This window comes from Lissotriton vulgaris, chromosome 12 (assembly GCF_964263255.1).
Source record: "Lissotriton vulgaris chromosome 12, aLisVul1.2, whole genome shotgun sequence".
Taxonomy (NCBI): domain Eukaryota; kingdom Metazoa; phylum Chordata; class Amphibia; order Caudata; family Salamandridae; genus Lissotriton; species Lissotriton vulgaris.
In genome coordinates, this window is record NC_141700.1 from 267,328,624 (window position 1) to 267,345,081 (window position 16,458).

Sequence of the window (16,458 nt, forward strand, 5' to 3'; positions counted from 1 at the left end):
CCTTGCTCTATTTTCCTGTTCCTCAGCCTTTATCATTAGGTCCTGTATAATTCCTTCTTGCTTTTTTTCTTGTTTTTGCAAATTAGTGACATCCTTTTCTAGATGGTCAGTTTGTGTCTCAACTGATACCATCCTTTCAGAAATTGCCAGACAAGTGCTGCCCACCTTATTTACTGCCCCTTGTAGCTTTCGGATAGCTAGGTGATGCTTTTGAGTGTCTGTTTTGAGATCTTTGTGCAGTTTCCTTATTGAGGTCAATATTTCTTTCAGAGACGGCTCGTTTATTTCTCCTGCCTCGTCGTATTCAGAGATGTCCGCTGTAGATTCTTCCCCGCTTTCCTGAAACATCATTGTTTCCCTTAATTTTTTAGGTTTTACATTTTTCCGAGGGTTGGTCTTTTCTGGGTTGCTTCCTTGATCGGTGGTTTCATCATAAGTAGATTTATTTAGTCTTTTATTCCTTATTCTTCTTTTCTCTAATTTTTTCCTCAGTGTGCTTCCTTGCCCAGGATCACTCTCTTTTCTTATACCAGAGCGACCTGATATTTCCTGGGTTGATGCATCTTGGTCTTGACCTTTGTTAACGCCGCTTGGCTCACTAGAAGTTGAGATCCCAGTTTCATACATGTCTACATCAGATTCATCTGAGTGTGTATCAGTTACTAGCAAAGGTAGTTTATTAGGTGGGGGATTCAGGGTTACTTGTCCGTTAACCATTGGGTTGAATCTTTCATTTGCCCTGTCCAATTTTGTTGGCTCCTGGGTTATCACCAGCTGACTTAGCCCCTTATATGTCCCCATTTTGGACACTGGACTAAAGATACTTAGTATTCTAGGCTGCGATGCAGTTGGCTCTCCCGTCGCCTTGGCATTTGCTTTTAATTCTTTGATGCTTTGCAGACGTTTTGCTTTTTTAACATTAATTCCATCTCTTCAGTATCTTCATAGTCTTTCTCTTTCTCCTTATGTTTCTCTTTAGTTTTTTCTTTCCTTTTATCTGGTTCTGTGCCATTTCCTTTAGCTGCCTGTCTGTCGCTTTTCTTTTCCTTTTTGAATTTTTCATTATCCCCCTGTTGCTTTCTGTGATTCATGATTTTAACTTTGTCCTTGTCTTTATCTCTTTCTAGGCCCCTTCTGTTGCCTCTGTTATCCTCCTTCCCCTTAGCTTTTGCTCTTTCTTTCCCTCCATCTTTCCCTCCATCTTGTTCTTGTTCCTTATTTTTTGCGTCTTTGGCTTTGGTGCTTCTAGTTTCTCTTCTTTGCGGCATTGGTCTCAGGACATGGTCATTATCCACTTCTTGTACTGTCTTGTTAAGTTCGTTAGGCTCAGGCTCCTCATTCCATTGTGCTCCCAGGGTGTTTGGTCGAAGCATAGATAGGTCAGCGACCGAGCTTTGATCATGTAATTCACATAGCTCCTTTTGATCGCTCTCTTGAAGATTCTCCATCCTTTCTGTATCCGTTTCGTTCATCTTCCCTATCTCTTCTTGTCTTGTAATCTGCTCGCTGTTCCTGCTTACATCACCTTGCTTGGTTGGTTTTATCTGGGTTGCATATGGAAAGGTTAATTCCTGCCCTGAGTTTGTCAGTTTTACCAGTTTTGGTACACTTGACATATTCCAAATATTCAAAATTATATGTTGAGCAAGACCTTTTACTTGGAAATTGAGCTGACACAGAGGATCAAATCTGCTTGTACCACCTTGGGGATCTTGTTTTTTTCGTTTTATTTGTGGCTGCCACCTGCCTCCTTGTGGATCCTTGACAGCTCCCTGGTTCGCTCTGACTTTTACTGTTACCTCTATGGTCCTCTTAGTGCGTGGTAGATCGAATTTAATCTTCCTCCCACCCAGCCGCTTTCGTGCAACAATGTTTAAATACCTATAATGGTGTTCTTGGAATTTCCATCGAGGTTCTTCTCGCATTATAGAGTAAAATAAAAAAAATAATGTGGATGTGGGACTTTAAGAGCAAAGTCCATTTTTTTTCCCTTTAAGTTTTCTGAGCACAAATAGCCACTGTCAACCTCCGACCAAATGATTGGCAGTCGAGACCCTGACAGTGTCTTTTGCTATGAGTTTGTTACTTGCAGCTCTGTGTTTACTCAAACAGTTTAATTCTGCCTGACATGCCGCTGGGCTCAAAGCCCCCAGTCTCCACCTCTCATGCTCTCGTGCTCCCGGCTGCCAGTACTAATGCTTTGACGAAAGGCCCGGGATATGCCTCTCTGCAGCCGTCAGAGATCCTTCAAAGAAATCCACAAGAGTGTTGCCGCCACCCTGCCCACTCCTCACCTTTCATCTTCAGTCGTGCCGACTCATAAAAACAGCGTTGCTGTTGCTGATCGGTAATTAACAAGAGGAGACAGCAAAATAACGTGGAAAGAGCAGGGGCAAAAAGGCAATCGTAAATATTTACAAGTCTGTAGCTTTTCTTGGATAGAATGCCGATGGTTTACTGCCAACTGCGTCGGTCCAATTATCTCCACACAGCCACAGAGCTTCAAGCAGCTGCACACAATAGCTGCGGCTGACTCATAATGGAAGACTTTCTTTTTTTTTGGGCAATGTTCCCCTCCGTTCGTTTTCCAACCAAATCATCCGCTCATCCGCTACGCTCAAGGAAAAAGCTGGTCCAGTCTGCTCTGATTTGATTCACTTCATACCCCCTTGATTCTCTCTATGCTCACACGCAGAGCTTCCAGGGGCAGGAGAGAGCTCAGTCAGCGACCGCTCCTACTGACCCCATCTTGTCATTGGAGGAAAATGTTCTTCAAAGTCAGAATTATCTGTGCTATTGCGATTGTTTTCACAGTGCCTATCCATGTGCCAAGCAAAGACTTCATTTTGGTTGGTATTATCCCCCTTCATCACACAATTGTTCAGATGACTTCTAATCTTAGATATGCTGCCATTGCTATGAAACACTTTGTGGAAATTCACGGGTCTCACTTTATTCGGAAGTGTAGACCTTTGAATTGAGAATGCGTGCAATGTACCAAAAATTGAAGTTGCTTGTTATGCTTCCAATACATTTTAATGTGGAAAAATACATCTATCAGGTCTATAATCATCAGGTAATTTTCATGCTCCATCATTGGGATGGCTTCATTCAACATTATTATTCTGAACAATACGATGTGAACATAACGAGTTAGTTGGTTTGTGTCAAGTATTGTTCTTATTCGTATCGTTTTTTCGGATTAGGAATTAAAAGGAGGCAACTCCTTGTTTTCATTGCTCTTAGCATGGGTTCGTTCTGAAGTCGCACCGGCCTTCCCCCAACCACAGTGGAATTTGGGGGCATATTGGTTAGAGACAAAAATTTACCGCTGAGCTGCGGCGATTTTTATCGCAAATAAACCTTGGTATTACCAAGGTTTATCCCAAATGCGATAAAAATCGGCCGCAATGCATGAATATCGCTGAAAAGTCAGCGATATTCATGCATTACCGATCTAATGCTCTTAGCCATGTTATCCACCTCTCATTGGATAACATGGCTAAGAACTGCTCAGGGCAGGTGTTAGCTTTTGGAGATATTCGCGCTTAGCGCGAATATCTCCAAACGTTGGTAATAGGAGATAGCGATGTTAGCGACTGTTTCCAGTCGCTAACATCTTGGCACGCCCACTTTGCATGTCATTAGTGATAAATATCACTGACATGCAAAGTGGGGCCCAAGAGGGTCGCTATCTCCTACTAGCTGTCGCTAACTGGTGTTAGCGACAGCTAGGTAATAGGGAGATAATTCTATCTCCGCTTTCTTGGCTTTTAAAGCCAAAAAAGCAGAGATAAACCCCCTTGATAATATGCCCCTTGGTCTTTTATAATGTTGTGGCTAGATGTTTGGTGGTTTAATGACAGATTCAATGCAGTATCCTTTTATAATTCCAAGGACCCACTGATGTGAGCTGATCTCACACCAACCTTGTTTAAATGTGTCAAATAGAAGAGTAGGCTGTCTCCCGTGATCTTTAGCTGTTTTCCTTTTTTCCCTCAAAAGAGCGGTGTGTGAGATTGGGGGTGCTGTTGCCACGAGTTGTTTGGTTGCTGACCATATTCAGATTGTTCTCATATCTGCTCCTATTGGGTATATTTCTCTTTTCTATTCCCAGTGGTCTCCTTCATGTTAGTGCTCTTCAGCAGGGAGATCCTTCTGGATGGAAACATTACAGTGCCTTTGCTGTTTTGGTACTTTTTTCATCCTTGTAAACAGGTCATCTATGGGTTACTAAACAGGTGTTCCATCTAATTGCATGATGTTATCCAGGACTTCTAGTTTGAACCCCAATGTTCCAAGCCATGGATGACACCTTATCACTGAGCCTGTGCTAAGTAATTGACAATATTTGCTTCAGCCAAGGAAGACTAATTGAGAATGTCTTACTCTCCTGTACAATAGCCAGCTCTCTCCTTTTGGTACTCTTTCGGAAGATGTTGCCTCCCGATGCTGGTGACTGACTGACCAAATAAGGAAGCAGTAGAATATGATATGCCATCTATGTGTAGTTTCAATCAAATTAACAAGTGACTCACTGACTACACGTGGTATGACAAACATATTAGAAGTCAAACAAAAAGACAATAAATAAATCACACCAGAGACATGATATCACTCTTGTCTTGTTACGAAATAATAAAACAAATTACATAGAAGTTAAGACTAATGGATCTCTCCTGTCAAGCACATAAATCTTTATTCACAGTATTTCAGTCTTGAATTGAGCGCATTCCCCAGTACATGCATGCTAACAAGTGGGATATTGTGCATTTCCACAGCCGCGAGAGTCAGGACTAGGTACAGGTACATTGCTGATGTAGAGCATAGCCTCTATTTTGTTCATGCTTATTGCGGGTCTTGTTGACTGGTACCACAAAGGAAACACAATGTTATATTCTCAGAATATACTATGATAGTGAATGTAGAAAAAGAGCAGGCAAAGTTAAAACATTTTTAATTCTGATGCGTCAGAGAAACTGTTAAGCCCCTATGTGATACCTTGTGTGTGATGGGGACAATCAGAGCTGGCGTCATGATAAGTCTTTGTGTCTGCCCTCTTAAAGCAATGTGATGTGTCCTTAACAGTACACATTTGCTGTGACAACATCCATCCTTAGCAAGCCCTTAAGAATCATGGGGTTTATTTACAAGCCCCTTACACCTCTGGTATGACACCTTTTCCCATGTCTCTAGTAATAAAAATAGGTTACACTTAGAATTTATTCAAGCTACTTTAAGAAAGCTGTCCTTTTTAGTTGATGACTTACCATCTGCATGTAACGATAAACTGATTCCACAAGACCATGTGACAGAAGTCAGACCTTTAAAATAATCCTCAGTTTTCTTGTGTGAGATGCTGCTTTATCCTTTCTATAGTGTTGTTAAATGTTAATAGTATGGGAAATAGGTAATCAACCAGGTCTGATACAAATAATTGTAAAATCAAAGACAGCACAGACTGAAAGAAGCTGCCCAGACCTTTGAGGTGTGAGTGCCTACTTTGAAATATCCCTGTTTGCCTAGAGGTAAGTTCTGCTCAGTCTACAAAACAAGTTGCTCCAGCAATCTGCAAGTTGCATCAGGTATACATGATCACCAAATAAACTGAATAAATTACTAGTCCAAGCTCCGACATCTGCGATTTCCATGTAGCACTCGGCTAGATGAATACTTTGAGTACAAAGTATCTTAAACAGAATCACGTTACAGCATCGTTATTATAATCAATGCATTAACAGCCCACCCTAGAAATATTTTTTTCTTATGGCCTTCAAGTGGGTGCTGTGCAACTAGAATTCTGGAATTTGTAAAGTGTGCACAGATTTTGGTGCACACTTTGCTCAGGGTTGCGGCATTCGAAATTTCCTCCAAGCAAAATCTGGGGTAAATTGTGCTGGCAAAACATTGAAATAAGGGTACACCATGCAAAAAGAATGGTGCGAATGACAGCTTTGTGCATTATTCCTCCTACTCATGAGGAAACCTACCTGATAATGTGTGAAACCAGTATCTCCTCGAGCATCTTTAATATCCAATTTCAGAGTACCACTGAGAATGAAGTTTAGTGTTCTGTTATTTGTGTATTCTACTATTTCATTAGTGTTCTGTTATTTTTGTATTCTACTATTTCTCTTTATTTAAGTCTTTTTGAACTGTGTTTTATGTAGATTGTGAATTTCATTTGGAATTTAGGTACTGAAATACTTTGTTCACCCACCAGAGCTTACGGATAGGGCACTAGTCTTCCGTGAGACTAGTACTATACACTGGTCACAAGTCTATGATCATCTTATGCAAGGTCTCTTTAGAAAAATATAGGCTTACTGTGGAATTAAGGCAGGTCCACAGACCATACAAAATGTGTTAACATTAAAAACAAAGCTATGATTTGCAGAACATTAAAAACAGACTTTATAAAAAAAACAATCAAAACACATCAGAAGAGGGGTCTGGAGAGTAGCCCTTGGACAAATTCCACTCTAAAACATTAAATGTCATTTAATTTCCCACAGATCTAAATGGAATTAAATCTAGCTTCTTGTTGGAGGTGTGACATCAGCTTTCCACATACATATTACGTGACATAGCTATGTGTAGTTGAGAACAGATTCAGAGAAAATGTGAATCTAGTGTTGTTCTTACCACGGTCTAATGGGGATGCAAAAAATATTTACTTTAATAGCCAAACTCTGATTCAAAGAAACTAAAGCGCTATTGAATAGGTGAAAGGGGTAAACTTCAAAGTAGGTACAACCATACAGTTTCTTTTTTGGAACATGAAAGGCAATTTTCATATTGAAAAGCAGATTATGGTGATTAGCACAGACAAATCTGACCTGTCAAATTACTTAAAAGGTGTTATGGGTCTTTTTTGGGAAAGAGGAATATTTAGAAAGTGGATGGCATACTAAGAAAAAGAAAATTTAGCAGATATTTCTTTTTCCCACAAATAATCTGGCAGGAACAAAACATGGTAAATTGCTTAACAAAATGTTATAATTGAAATTCTTTTACATACTGTTTTGGCTACTAACTAAGCAATTCCTCCAGTGTATGCCCTCTTCAGATGTCATATTTCTCAGAGATTGTATTAATATGTGACATGACAACAAAGTGGAAAGATAATTTAGACAAATACAAAACTGGGACAAAAATTAACACTGCGGTGATGTTCCATGTTGGAACATAAAACACTTGACATCTCCTAAAGAACAGATAATGAAAAATCTAGGGCCTGATGTACTAGAAGAAAGGTCACAAAACGTGCTCTCAAATTGCACCCTGACTGCCTTAGATCTGTCTCTGATTTTGCTACGCAACCTATGTACTAATAGGTTCTATCCCACATCCCAAAATTTACAGTAGAACGAGCTGCCTAATGAATATAAATTATTCAGGTTGCTATTTGTGACCACTGTATTTAGCTGGAAACAAAGGAATGGTAGCCTGTAAGAAACAGAAGATCACCAGCAGTGTGTTAGCATTTACAAACCAGCACCTTTTTTCTAACCAGCCATGTTCTATGAAAGAACAGGTGGAGAGTTTAAAAAAAAATATTTCCCATTTGGGAAACCATAGGGGAAGAGCAGTCAGTGGAACCCCTTCTCCCGAAAAACCTGCCAACAGAATTCACGAAGGGGAAATTGTCCCAAGGAGACACCTTCAACTGAGCAAACAGTTAAGTCCTACATTGAAGTATTTGTAACTGACCAATGGTCTGTGACCTCAATTGCCATTTCAAACCATAGATTCATACAATTGCAACTTGCAATTCGGATGGAAGGCTCCTTCACGTCCCCTCCTAATTGTGATTCACAATGGATCGCAAAACCCATTGTGCATGTTGGAAAGGCTTTTCTGACTCATACAAATTGTTTAGTACATGGAAACACAGACATTTTGTGATCATAAAATTTGTGATTTTAAGTATCACAACATTTGCAGCCACAAACAGGCTTGGTACATTGACCTGCTTGCCTTTTAATAAGTGACTGGACGGTATCAGGGATCATCAGGATAGTGAAATGCAAACACTGGCATCTTGGTTTCCATTCAAAGAGCAGCATCTTAGAGAAAGAAAGCTGTAGACTGTTATGGCTCAGCGGAACATTTCTTTTTAAATAAAAATGTTACCTTCCTTTTCAGATAGGGAGCTAGGCTCTCAGGGAACAAAATGCAGCATGTAAAGAAGGGCCTGATGGGCAGTAACACGCTCACAAATTCTAATCCTCTAAAAACAAGCCCATATTATATCCTTCGGATGATAGACAAGGTTATGCGTACAAAGTCATGAGCTCCCTATATTCCATTTCATCTGGATTACTAGAGATCATTACAGTAGCAATCGTTGACTTTAGTGTCACCAAGGTAGCACTCAGACTCCCTTAAACATTATCATTTGTTTTGCCGTAGGGAAAAAGAATCAGGAAAATAAAATTAACTTTAGATATACATCACTTCATATCTATATATAGCAGGGAACCCCTTTCAAAACGGAATTGTAGTGCGACTACTCTTTGGTCTGATAGCATCTGGGTTAAACAAGTAACGCATGAAGCCCCTCCTTCAATTTCAGTGCACGCTTCCATTGGTGCAAGAAACATCAGAGGGAGGAGTTCTCACTTATTCACCAATACGCTGACAGCTTGTGCTTGCAACCAAGGCCTTACTGGCAACCAAAGACTGGTTTTAAGACTTAATAGTGGAGCAGGAAAAATTAGGGTAAACATGATGGTGGATAGTAGAGTGCCACAATGGTATCACAGCAGGCCAAGCCCGGTAGTGTAGTGGGCTAATGAATCCCCTGAAAGTATTTGTGGTTGCCCCCAGGTCATATTTTTACGAATCCCAGGGGGATTCACTCAGCCTTTCATCATTCTGAAGTAAATGCAATTAGTACCACTGAGATGGGTAACAATAAACATCTGTTATTCAGCGCTAAGATACCCTTCAGATTTAAAGTGCGCCTTACATATCCGATGTGTTGCATATTACTCAAAGGGTATAAACCACAGCTTTGACAGTAAAACTAAACTCAATTATAGATTCTGCCTTTGATATCTGGCTTTAGGCTCCAAAAAGCTGCAGTTTCCTGTTCATCACACAGGTTGCAACCAATCCAAAAGACATCCTTGCCCCACTTATTAGCCGATCACATCTGTGCAAAAATCTTCATTTCTTCCTTTTCAGCTACGAAGATCTGTATGGTCCTTTGAATGCCCTCTTTGCGTTATATAGCCTTTCTGAAACGTACAGGGCTAGCTTTCATACGGTTCATGCAAAACAGTACAAAAACAAGAATTTGCATTAAAACACTTGATGCAAACTTTTGTTCCATTCTCTGAGTCTGCTAGTAGGGATTCATCACTTAGTGCAACAGTTTACCCACAAGGCCTCAAACCTTGCTGGGACTTTGTGCGAAAAGTTGCATTTATACTACGGGCTAAGTCCTCCAAGGATGGGCAATAGAAGAGTTTAGTTTCCAACACTTTCCTTCTAAACAAGAGAGCTAAAAATAACAGACATATCTTATAAAGGTTACTAAAGCGTGTTATACATTTATAATTCTTACTGGATCTTTATAAATAGAGCCAGATTTAAAAAAAATACTAGAAGGGGTTAAAATGTAACAAAATAAAATTTGGTTCAGTATTGAAACCCAATGCATTATGTCAGTGATGTAACCTTAAGAGGCATTGGTTAAGCCTTGCAAAGAGTTTCTTGCACTAAGCCTGGATACTGTATCAGTGTGCCATATTATCTGTTGCGGTCATTCCAAAAGTGACCATGTCAGTACAACGGTAGTCTTCAATGCACTGAGACTGATAGCTATATCAGCAGCAACTTGCTGTTTATCTTCTTGTAAACCATATCTGTTTTTTGCTCACTCCCCAAAGTATTCAAGAGTCGTTAATGAGTATACTGATGTAGAAACATGCAGCTGTCCATCATGCACTGCTGCAAAGTGGCAAAAGCAGATACACGGCCTATTTAATGCTACCCCATAGGAAGCTTCAAGGCACTGAAAATCCACCGATGAGAACCGTAGCGAAAGGAGGTAAAGTAATGTGCCCAACCTGACTCATTATATTCGGTGCTGAGCCAGAACTTGTCCTTAAGGCTCATGACTCCAAGGCAAGATCCACCTCACTACATAAAACAGCCTTGTTTGCTGTGGTTGCAACTTTCACAGTCACTGGTTCTTGTCATCGGTGAATGGTGAGAACTTTGTAAGTGTTGTGCAGTGTATGCAATGAAGGAAGTAGGCTTGGCCGCTGCACCCCTTCCTGTTGTAAACTATGTCTTATTGGCATGCAGTGGTGTGATGACTTTCTTTCATTTCAATCCCATGCCACTCTGCCTCTCCAGTGAGGCATCCTACAGCTTGGGAACACAAGCATCATTCAATAGTTTCACAGAGAGTAACCCTTCTCCTCTCGGGTCGAAACTCCTCACTCATTTCTTCTGTGAACATGGTCTTTGGCCGTGATGGATGTCATGCCCACACCACTACGATGGAAGTTAGTATAGTCCTGAGCCCTCCACTCATCTCCTGGGCCATGGGAGAGAGCAGGATGCCACATGCTGGGCCGTGCCTTCGACCATGGGGTCATGAGCAGCTGCTTCTTCGTCTGCGCAACAGTGACGCTGGATGGCTTTGTTCTTCCTCCTGATCACTTTCACACTGGCGCTAAAAGAGTGCAGGAAAAAGTAAGCAGGACAAAATCATCATTTGTGCAGCACCAACAAGTTTGTACATATTCAATCAATCAAATAGACTGCTTTTAAACCAAACATTCCATACGATCATGCTATATATAATTACTAGCAGCCCGTCCCGACGTTGTCCGGGAGCAATTAGGCTTCAGAGCCCCCGCCTGCACGTAGAAAAAGGGATCGGTTAAGCTCTGGGTGTATTTAAACCTTTTCTTTCAGACCATGTTTTGGGTTTGCATAAGAGCCCACTTTTCCACGGTCCCCTTTTTAGATGCTAGGGCAGCATTCTTTCAACTTCTGTAGACACATCTGCATCATATCCACTCTTGTTAGTTTGCTCACTGACTTTCTGACTGTGCTGAAGGATGATCGTACTGTGAAAGCCGCTATTTGGTTCTCTCTACTCATACCAGCCCTCTCAAGCCTTCTGCCATATGCCTTGCGCTCCAGATGGCTGTATACATCATACCTGTTCCCTTCCCACGCAGCATCTACTACACCTTGTCACAGCACCCCTTCCCACGTGGCATCTACTACACCTTGTCACCTGTTCCCTTCCCACACGGCATCTACTACACCTTGTCACAGCACCCCTTCCTGTGTGCTCGGTCTTTGTACCTCAATACCTGCTCCGTGGCCGCCTCAGCATCAGGTCACTCCACACCCTTCCTAGCGCTGTTGCCTTGTGACTATCACACAAGTGAGCGTGCCCTTTCCTGACCCTCTCTGCTACTCGCCACACGTCTCTCGTTTATCGGGTCCCCCTTTCTTCGCCTCTCGGTTGCTCCAATCACGTCTCACCGGTCCTCCAGTCTCCGCTCTTTCCAATCAATGCTCGGACGTCAGCTTTGGTAGCTCCAATCACGTCTCACCAGTCCTCCAGTCTCCGCTCTTTGCAATCAATGCTCGGACGTCAGCATACGCCGCTCCTCCCCTCGCTCCTGATGTCATGACGCACCTCGCGGCAGGTGCTACTTTCAAGGGACTACTTTTTTTTATGGTACATTTTTTTAATTACGTTTTTTTATTTTTATATAGCCTATGTCCATCTCCTGGACCTCCCCTTTCCAACGCTGTATTGGGTGTTGCGATTGGTGGTGTACTTTTTGAGTTTACCTGGCTCAAAGGACACAGTTCTCTCTTTATAATAGTAGTATAGATAATAACAGCAATACTAAAAAAGCATATATTTAAAATAAAAATTATGGGAAATATCACAGTATTGCAGCATACTTTGTCTATGTAACTCTCGACCTGCATGATCACTTCCCCCCAAAATACTTAATTTGCTCACAGTAGTCTTTGGGATCAAATGCCAGGTCCATGAAGTCCAATGGCCAAAATTCCACTAGTCAGAGGCCCAGTATCCCTACAGAAAACAGAACCTTACTAAGTGCATTATAGGAACCTCCGTTTAGCATGTATCCACCTATCAATCAACACCCCTCAAGAGGATGAAATGGTGCTATCCAGGCAGGACATTGATCATAATGCCTAAACCTTTCCCTAAGGCCAGTGGGCCTTAGGATTGCATCACATGACCTAGAACCCCTCGATAGAAGGCTTTTCCCATATAGAAATAGACTTAGGTTGAGATGGTGGGTTATCACTGCTACCCCTGCATACAGACCCAACTGTTTGAGGCCATTGCTTTAGCCTTGGAAACAGTCTTGACTCAAGGAGGGAACTAATTTGTAGGGTCAGTATCGGCGGTCCTTACTGATATTCACAATTCTCTGTTCCGCACCATAAGGAGCTCTCATTGATGGAAGCCGGGACTCTGCCTAAATGGGCTCACGTGGCCAAATGGTTCAACAAAACAGGTTGACTAACCAGGCAGGCACTTATGGCTGAAATTCAGGATGCTGGAACTTTGTATAAAGTTGTACTGGCCAGGACCAAAAGAGACCATGAAAAGGCTAAATGGGAGATATTATTGGCTGCATCTAAGGGGAAAGACCATTGCTCCTTTTGGCAATTAATGACCGACAAGGGCCTGATTGTGCTACCCCGCTGTGTAGTAACATAGCAGCTGATGCTTGGCTTAAACATTTTTTAAGCCTTTATGCTCAAGATGAGGGAAGGAATGAGGGGTCATGTTGCCAACTGCTGGCCCGACATTTAGCCTGACTTCAGGGGCACATGAGGGACTGACTTTGGCCACCCATGCTGAAGGTACGGCCACCACAAGAGAATGGGAGAATGAGTCTCCATCATCTAGTGTTTTCTCTTTTGTTAACCAATCCTTCTAGATTGATTGTGCAACAAGACCAATTACATTGAATGAAGTTGATGAGGCAATTGATTAGATTAACCCAGAGAAAGCGCTGAGGCTTTATAAGGTGCCTGGGACCTGTTCGAAGCTGAGAAGGAGATTTGGTGTCACTATTTTGTCCTTTTTTTAACAATATCTTGAATGGGCTTACCATACCACGGTCATGGATTGGACTGAAATTGTCCCAATGTACAAGAAGGGCACTAGGTCTGCCCCATCAAATTAGCATCCTATTAGCCTCATCAACAGCTCACAGAAGCTTTTTAGCCAAATTTAATTGAGTAGACTGCAAGCATAGATTGAGGATGTGGATGTGTTGACACCGTACTAAGCACGGTTTAGGGCTGGGACAAGCACTATCGATCAAGTCTTATAATTACAACTAACTTACTTGAAATATGTCTCACTGAGGGTGGGCGCCTTTACGTTATTTTTGTCAACCTGCGGTCGGCTTTTGATTTAGTCCCCAGGGAGGGTCTGTGTGCAGTTTTATTTAACATGGTGGTCCCAGAATACCTAATTGATGTGTTCAGTAGGCTTCATCTGGATAACTAAGCACAAGTTAGGAATGGCCCTGCGGAGGAATTGACAGATCCCATTCCAGTGACTGGAGGGTGAGACAGGGGTGCGTACTAGCCCCACTCTGTTTTTGTTATATATTACCGACTTGGTAAACATGCTGGAACAATGCAAACATGATGCCCCGCATCTGGCCAACAGGAAATTCCCAGCCCTTCTGTTTGCGGATGACATGTTACTGGTCTTGAGATCCCCAATGGGTAACCAAAATCTTATGGGCCAGTTTAGAGTCTTTTACAGACAGAGAGGGCTGGATATCACTACAAGTAAGACCAAATACATGGTATTAAACCCCTACCAGGCAGCCAGATTGTATCCGGTCCTCAATGGTACCCAATTGGCGAGGGTTTGCATCTTTCAATATCTGGGACTTACTCTCAATGAGCATTTTGACAGTCACCTCAAATTCACAAGTCCAAAGTCAGACTAGAAAATTATAGTGGTGGCCTGAGAGCCTTGAAGGTGTCTGGTTTAATTTGATGACACCTGTACTGCAAATTTATAACTTGCAAGCCTTGGGGTTATCCCTAAATGGTGGGGACCTCTGGGGGCATGCTAATGTCAATTACCTGGAGCTGACAGAAAACAGTTTCGTGTGACTCCTCACCAATGTTCCCCCTATAACTCCAATGGTGCCACTTCGTATACATGTTGGCATTTGTTCACTTACCCACAAAGTAAAACTCACACTCTTGATGTACTGGAGGAGGGTTTGGTCCTCAGCAGTTCTATTATCTTATTGGCTGGGCTTTGAAGAAATTATTAAACTTCCTGTGGCCACCAGGATTCCATGGTTAGGATATAATAAGAATTCACTTGAGGAGATCGAGTGCGGCAACATGGGGGCTCACCTGGAAACGTCTAGTGGCATTTCCAAGTCGATGTTCAAGGAGCAGTATTGGACATGCGTAGACAGTAGATTGCACCGGTCTGGGGGAGCAGGCACTCTAACCTCTACTTTTCTGGAATTTAAATACACATTTTTGGAAATGTATATGGACACAATTAAGCCTCTTGCTGCTAAAACACTCTACATTAAGTTCAGAATTGGCACCCTGCAACTTAGGTCATTTACTGCGAACCTGACCTAAGTTGTCCATTTTACCCAGAGGTCAAGGAAACTGTGGATCATATCCTGTACTTTTGTCCTCAGTATCATGTACATAGGAGAAAATGTGTATTAGGGACTACAAAATTGCAATTAGGGTATCCAGGACAGACACAGCTCAACTAATTGTCTATGCTGTCTCCCGGTTTCTTGTACATGTGTGGAGACACAGACAGAAAAAGACTGCCCTGTTGTTGTCTAGCATGTAGCACCGAAGATTCTTGTGTGTCCGAGTTGCATTTCGATGTTATGTATGATTTCTTATAGGACGTGTAACAGTAGATAACAAGTATGGGGTTGGGTGAAATTTAATTTTGCATCTTAAAACTTGCTGTAATGTTCTCCCCTATATGCTAACCTGTGGATGACCTTCATTGCCAATCTGAAATCTGAATCTAACTGGAAGCAATTTAGTAAACTTTTGAAATCTGAACCACCTAATCTTGCCTTCAACTGAATCCTGCACAGGAGTTGCAACTAAAGCACATCTGACAGTTATTACCCACCCAATCAGACTCCAACTTCCCCATCTCCTTCCTCACATATGTATTTTACCATACTTCTCGTTCTACTGGATGTCTACACATGGTCCCCTTCACACCATCTATATAATTGTAAATTTTCTTAGACACATACCAGGCTAACAAAAGCATCCCTTTATTTATTGGTATGTTTTTTCTTTCAAATATTTATAAAGCACACATTTATCCAGAAAGCAACTGGGTAAGGTAGAGTACAACAAGCATACAACACATAAGCTAAATTTGAGGCCTTAGGGCCTGATTTACACTTTACAAAGCAGCCCACCGACCATGAGGGTACCAGAGGTCTTTCCCTCACCACCCCTGCAGTACTAATACCCACCATATTAACAGAGTTCCACCGGCTCTCTGGAGAACACTGTGCCTTCAGAGGAGCTGCCATCAAGGAGGCTCCTCATTAAGGAGCTGAAAGTTAGGTGGACAGCCCCCATGTTTCAGGTCGCTATTTACCAAACCTTTTCGTTTTCTAAAAACAACCTGCCAATTCAGGAGTTTGCTTTTGAAAGAAAAAGAAATGTTGCTGAAACCCTGGGAGATTTTATCTCAAGATGTGCGAGGCATCATCATCAATAATCTTTATGTGGATTAAAATTGATCCATAAAAGAATAAAACACCAAGCTAAAAACACATTACCTTTGTTGCAGATCTACGCATTTTACTAAGAATTATCATCTTATTATAATCAAATTGGTAACAAGTTCCTTATCAGTCTAAAGTGCATAATATGCAAGATATGCAACATGTTGTGCAAAGCAATCAGTTGTGCAAAAAATACACGAAAATTATACAAATTGCAAGATAAATCGGGAAAGGATGTTTGAAAAAAATGTACTTCTTGTCATAATTATATTAGGAAAAATAATGGATGCAAAAACGCTTTCTTGTATTGTTATAAAAAATGTACAAAACAAAATGTAGCGCAATGAGGATTGAATCATTTTCCTATCATATGGGCATTTATCAACTTTTTTTGTCCCAGACCTTCATTTTGGGAATGCAAACAAATAACGCCTAATCAAAGTAGTCTGGTATGGTAAAACCTGTTTTGTACATTGGTTATAGTAATCAGGTACCCTTGAATGCCTGTTCAATGTATCCTGAGCAAAATCTATTTACAGTAGATTTAGATTTTTCTTTAAATTCTCTTTTAACTTCTCTTTTTATTATAAGTATCATTCTAACTTCCTTCTTATGATATTGCAGGATACTAGTAGGATCCTCTATGATAATTGAT

The 16,458-nt window shown here is 41.4% G+C and overlaps 1 protein-coding gene across 4 annotated transcripts in view; it reads right to left on the bottom strand.

The window, feature by feature from the left end:
• Positions 1-4,607: 4,607 nt before the first annotated feature.
• LOC147673925 (death-associated protein kinase 2-like) overlaps positions 4,608-16,458 on the bottom strand; it is a 682,889-nt gene continuing 671,038 nt past the window's right edge. For all 4 annotated transcript variants that reach the window (XM_086945018.1, XM_086945016.1, XM_086945017.1 and 1 more), the window contains one exon: positions 4,608-10,693. In XM_086945018.1, coding sequence (XP_086801144.1) covers positions 10,613-10,693 — 81 coding nt within the window. In that variant the 3' untranslated portion in view covers positions 4,608-10,612. The remainder of the gene's footprint in view (positions 10,694-16,458) is intronic.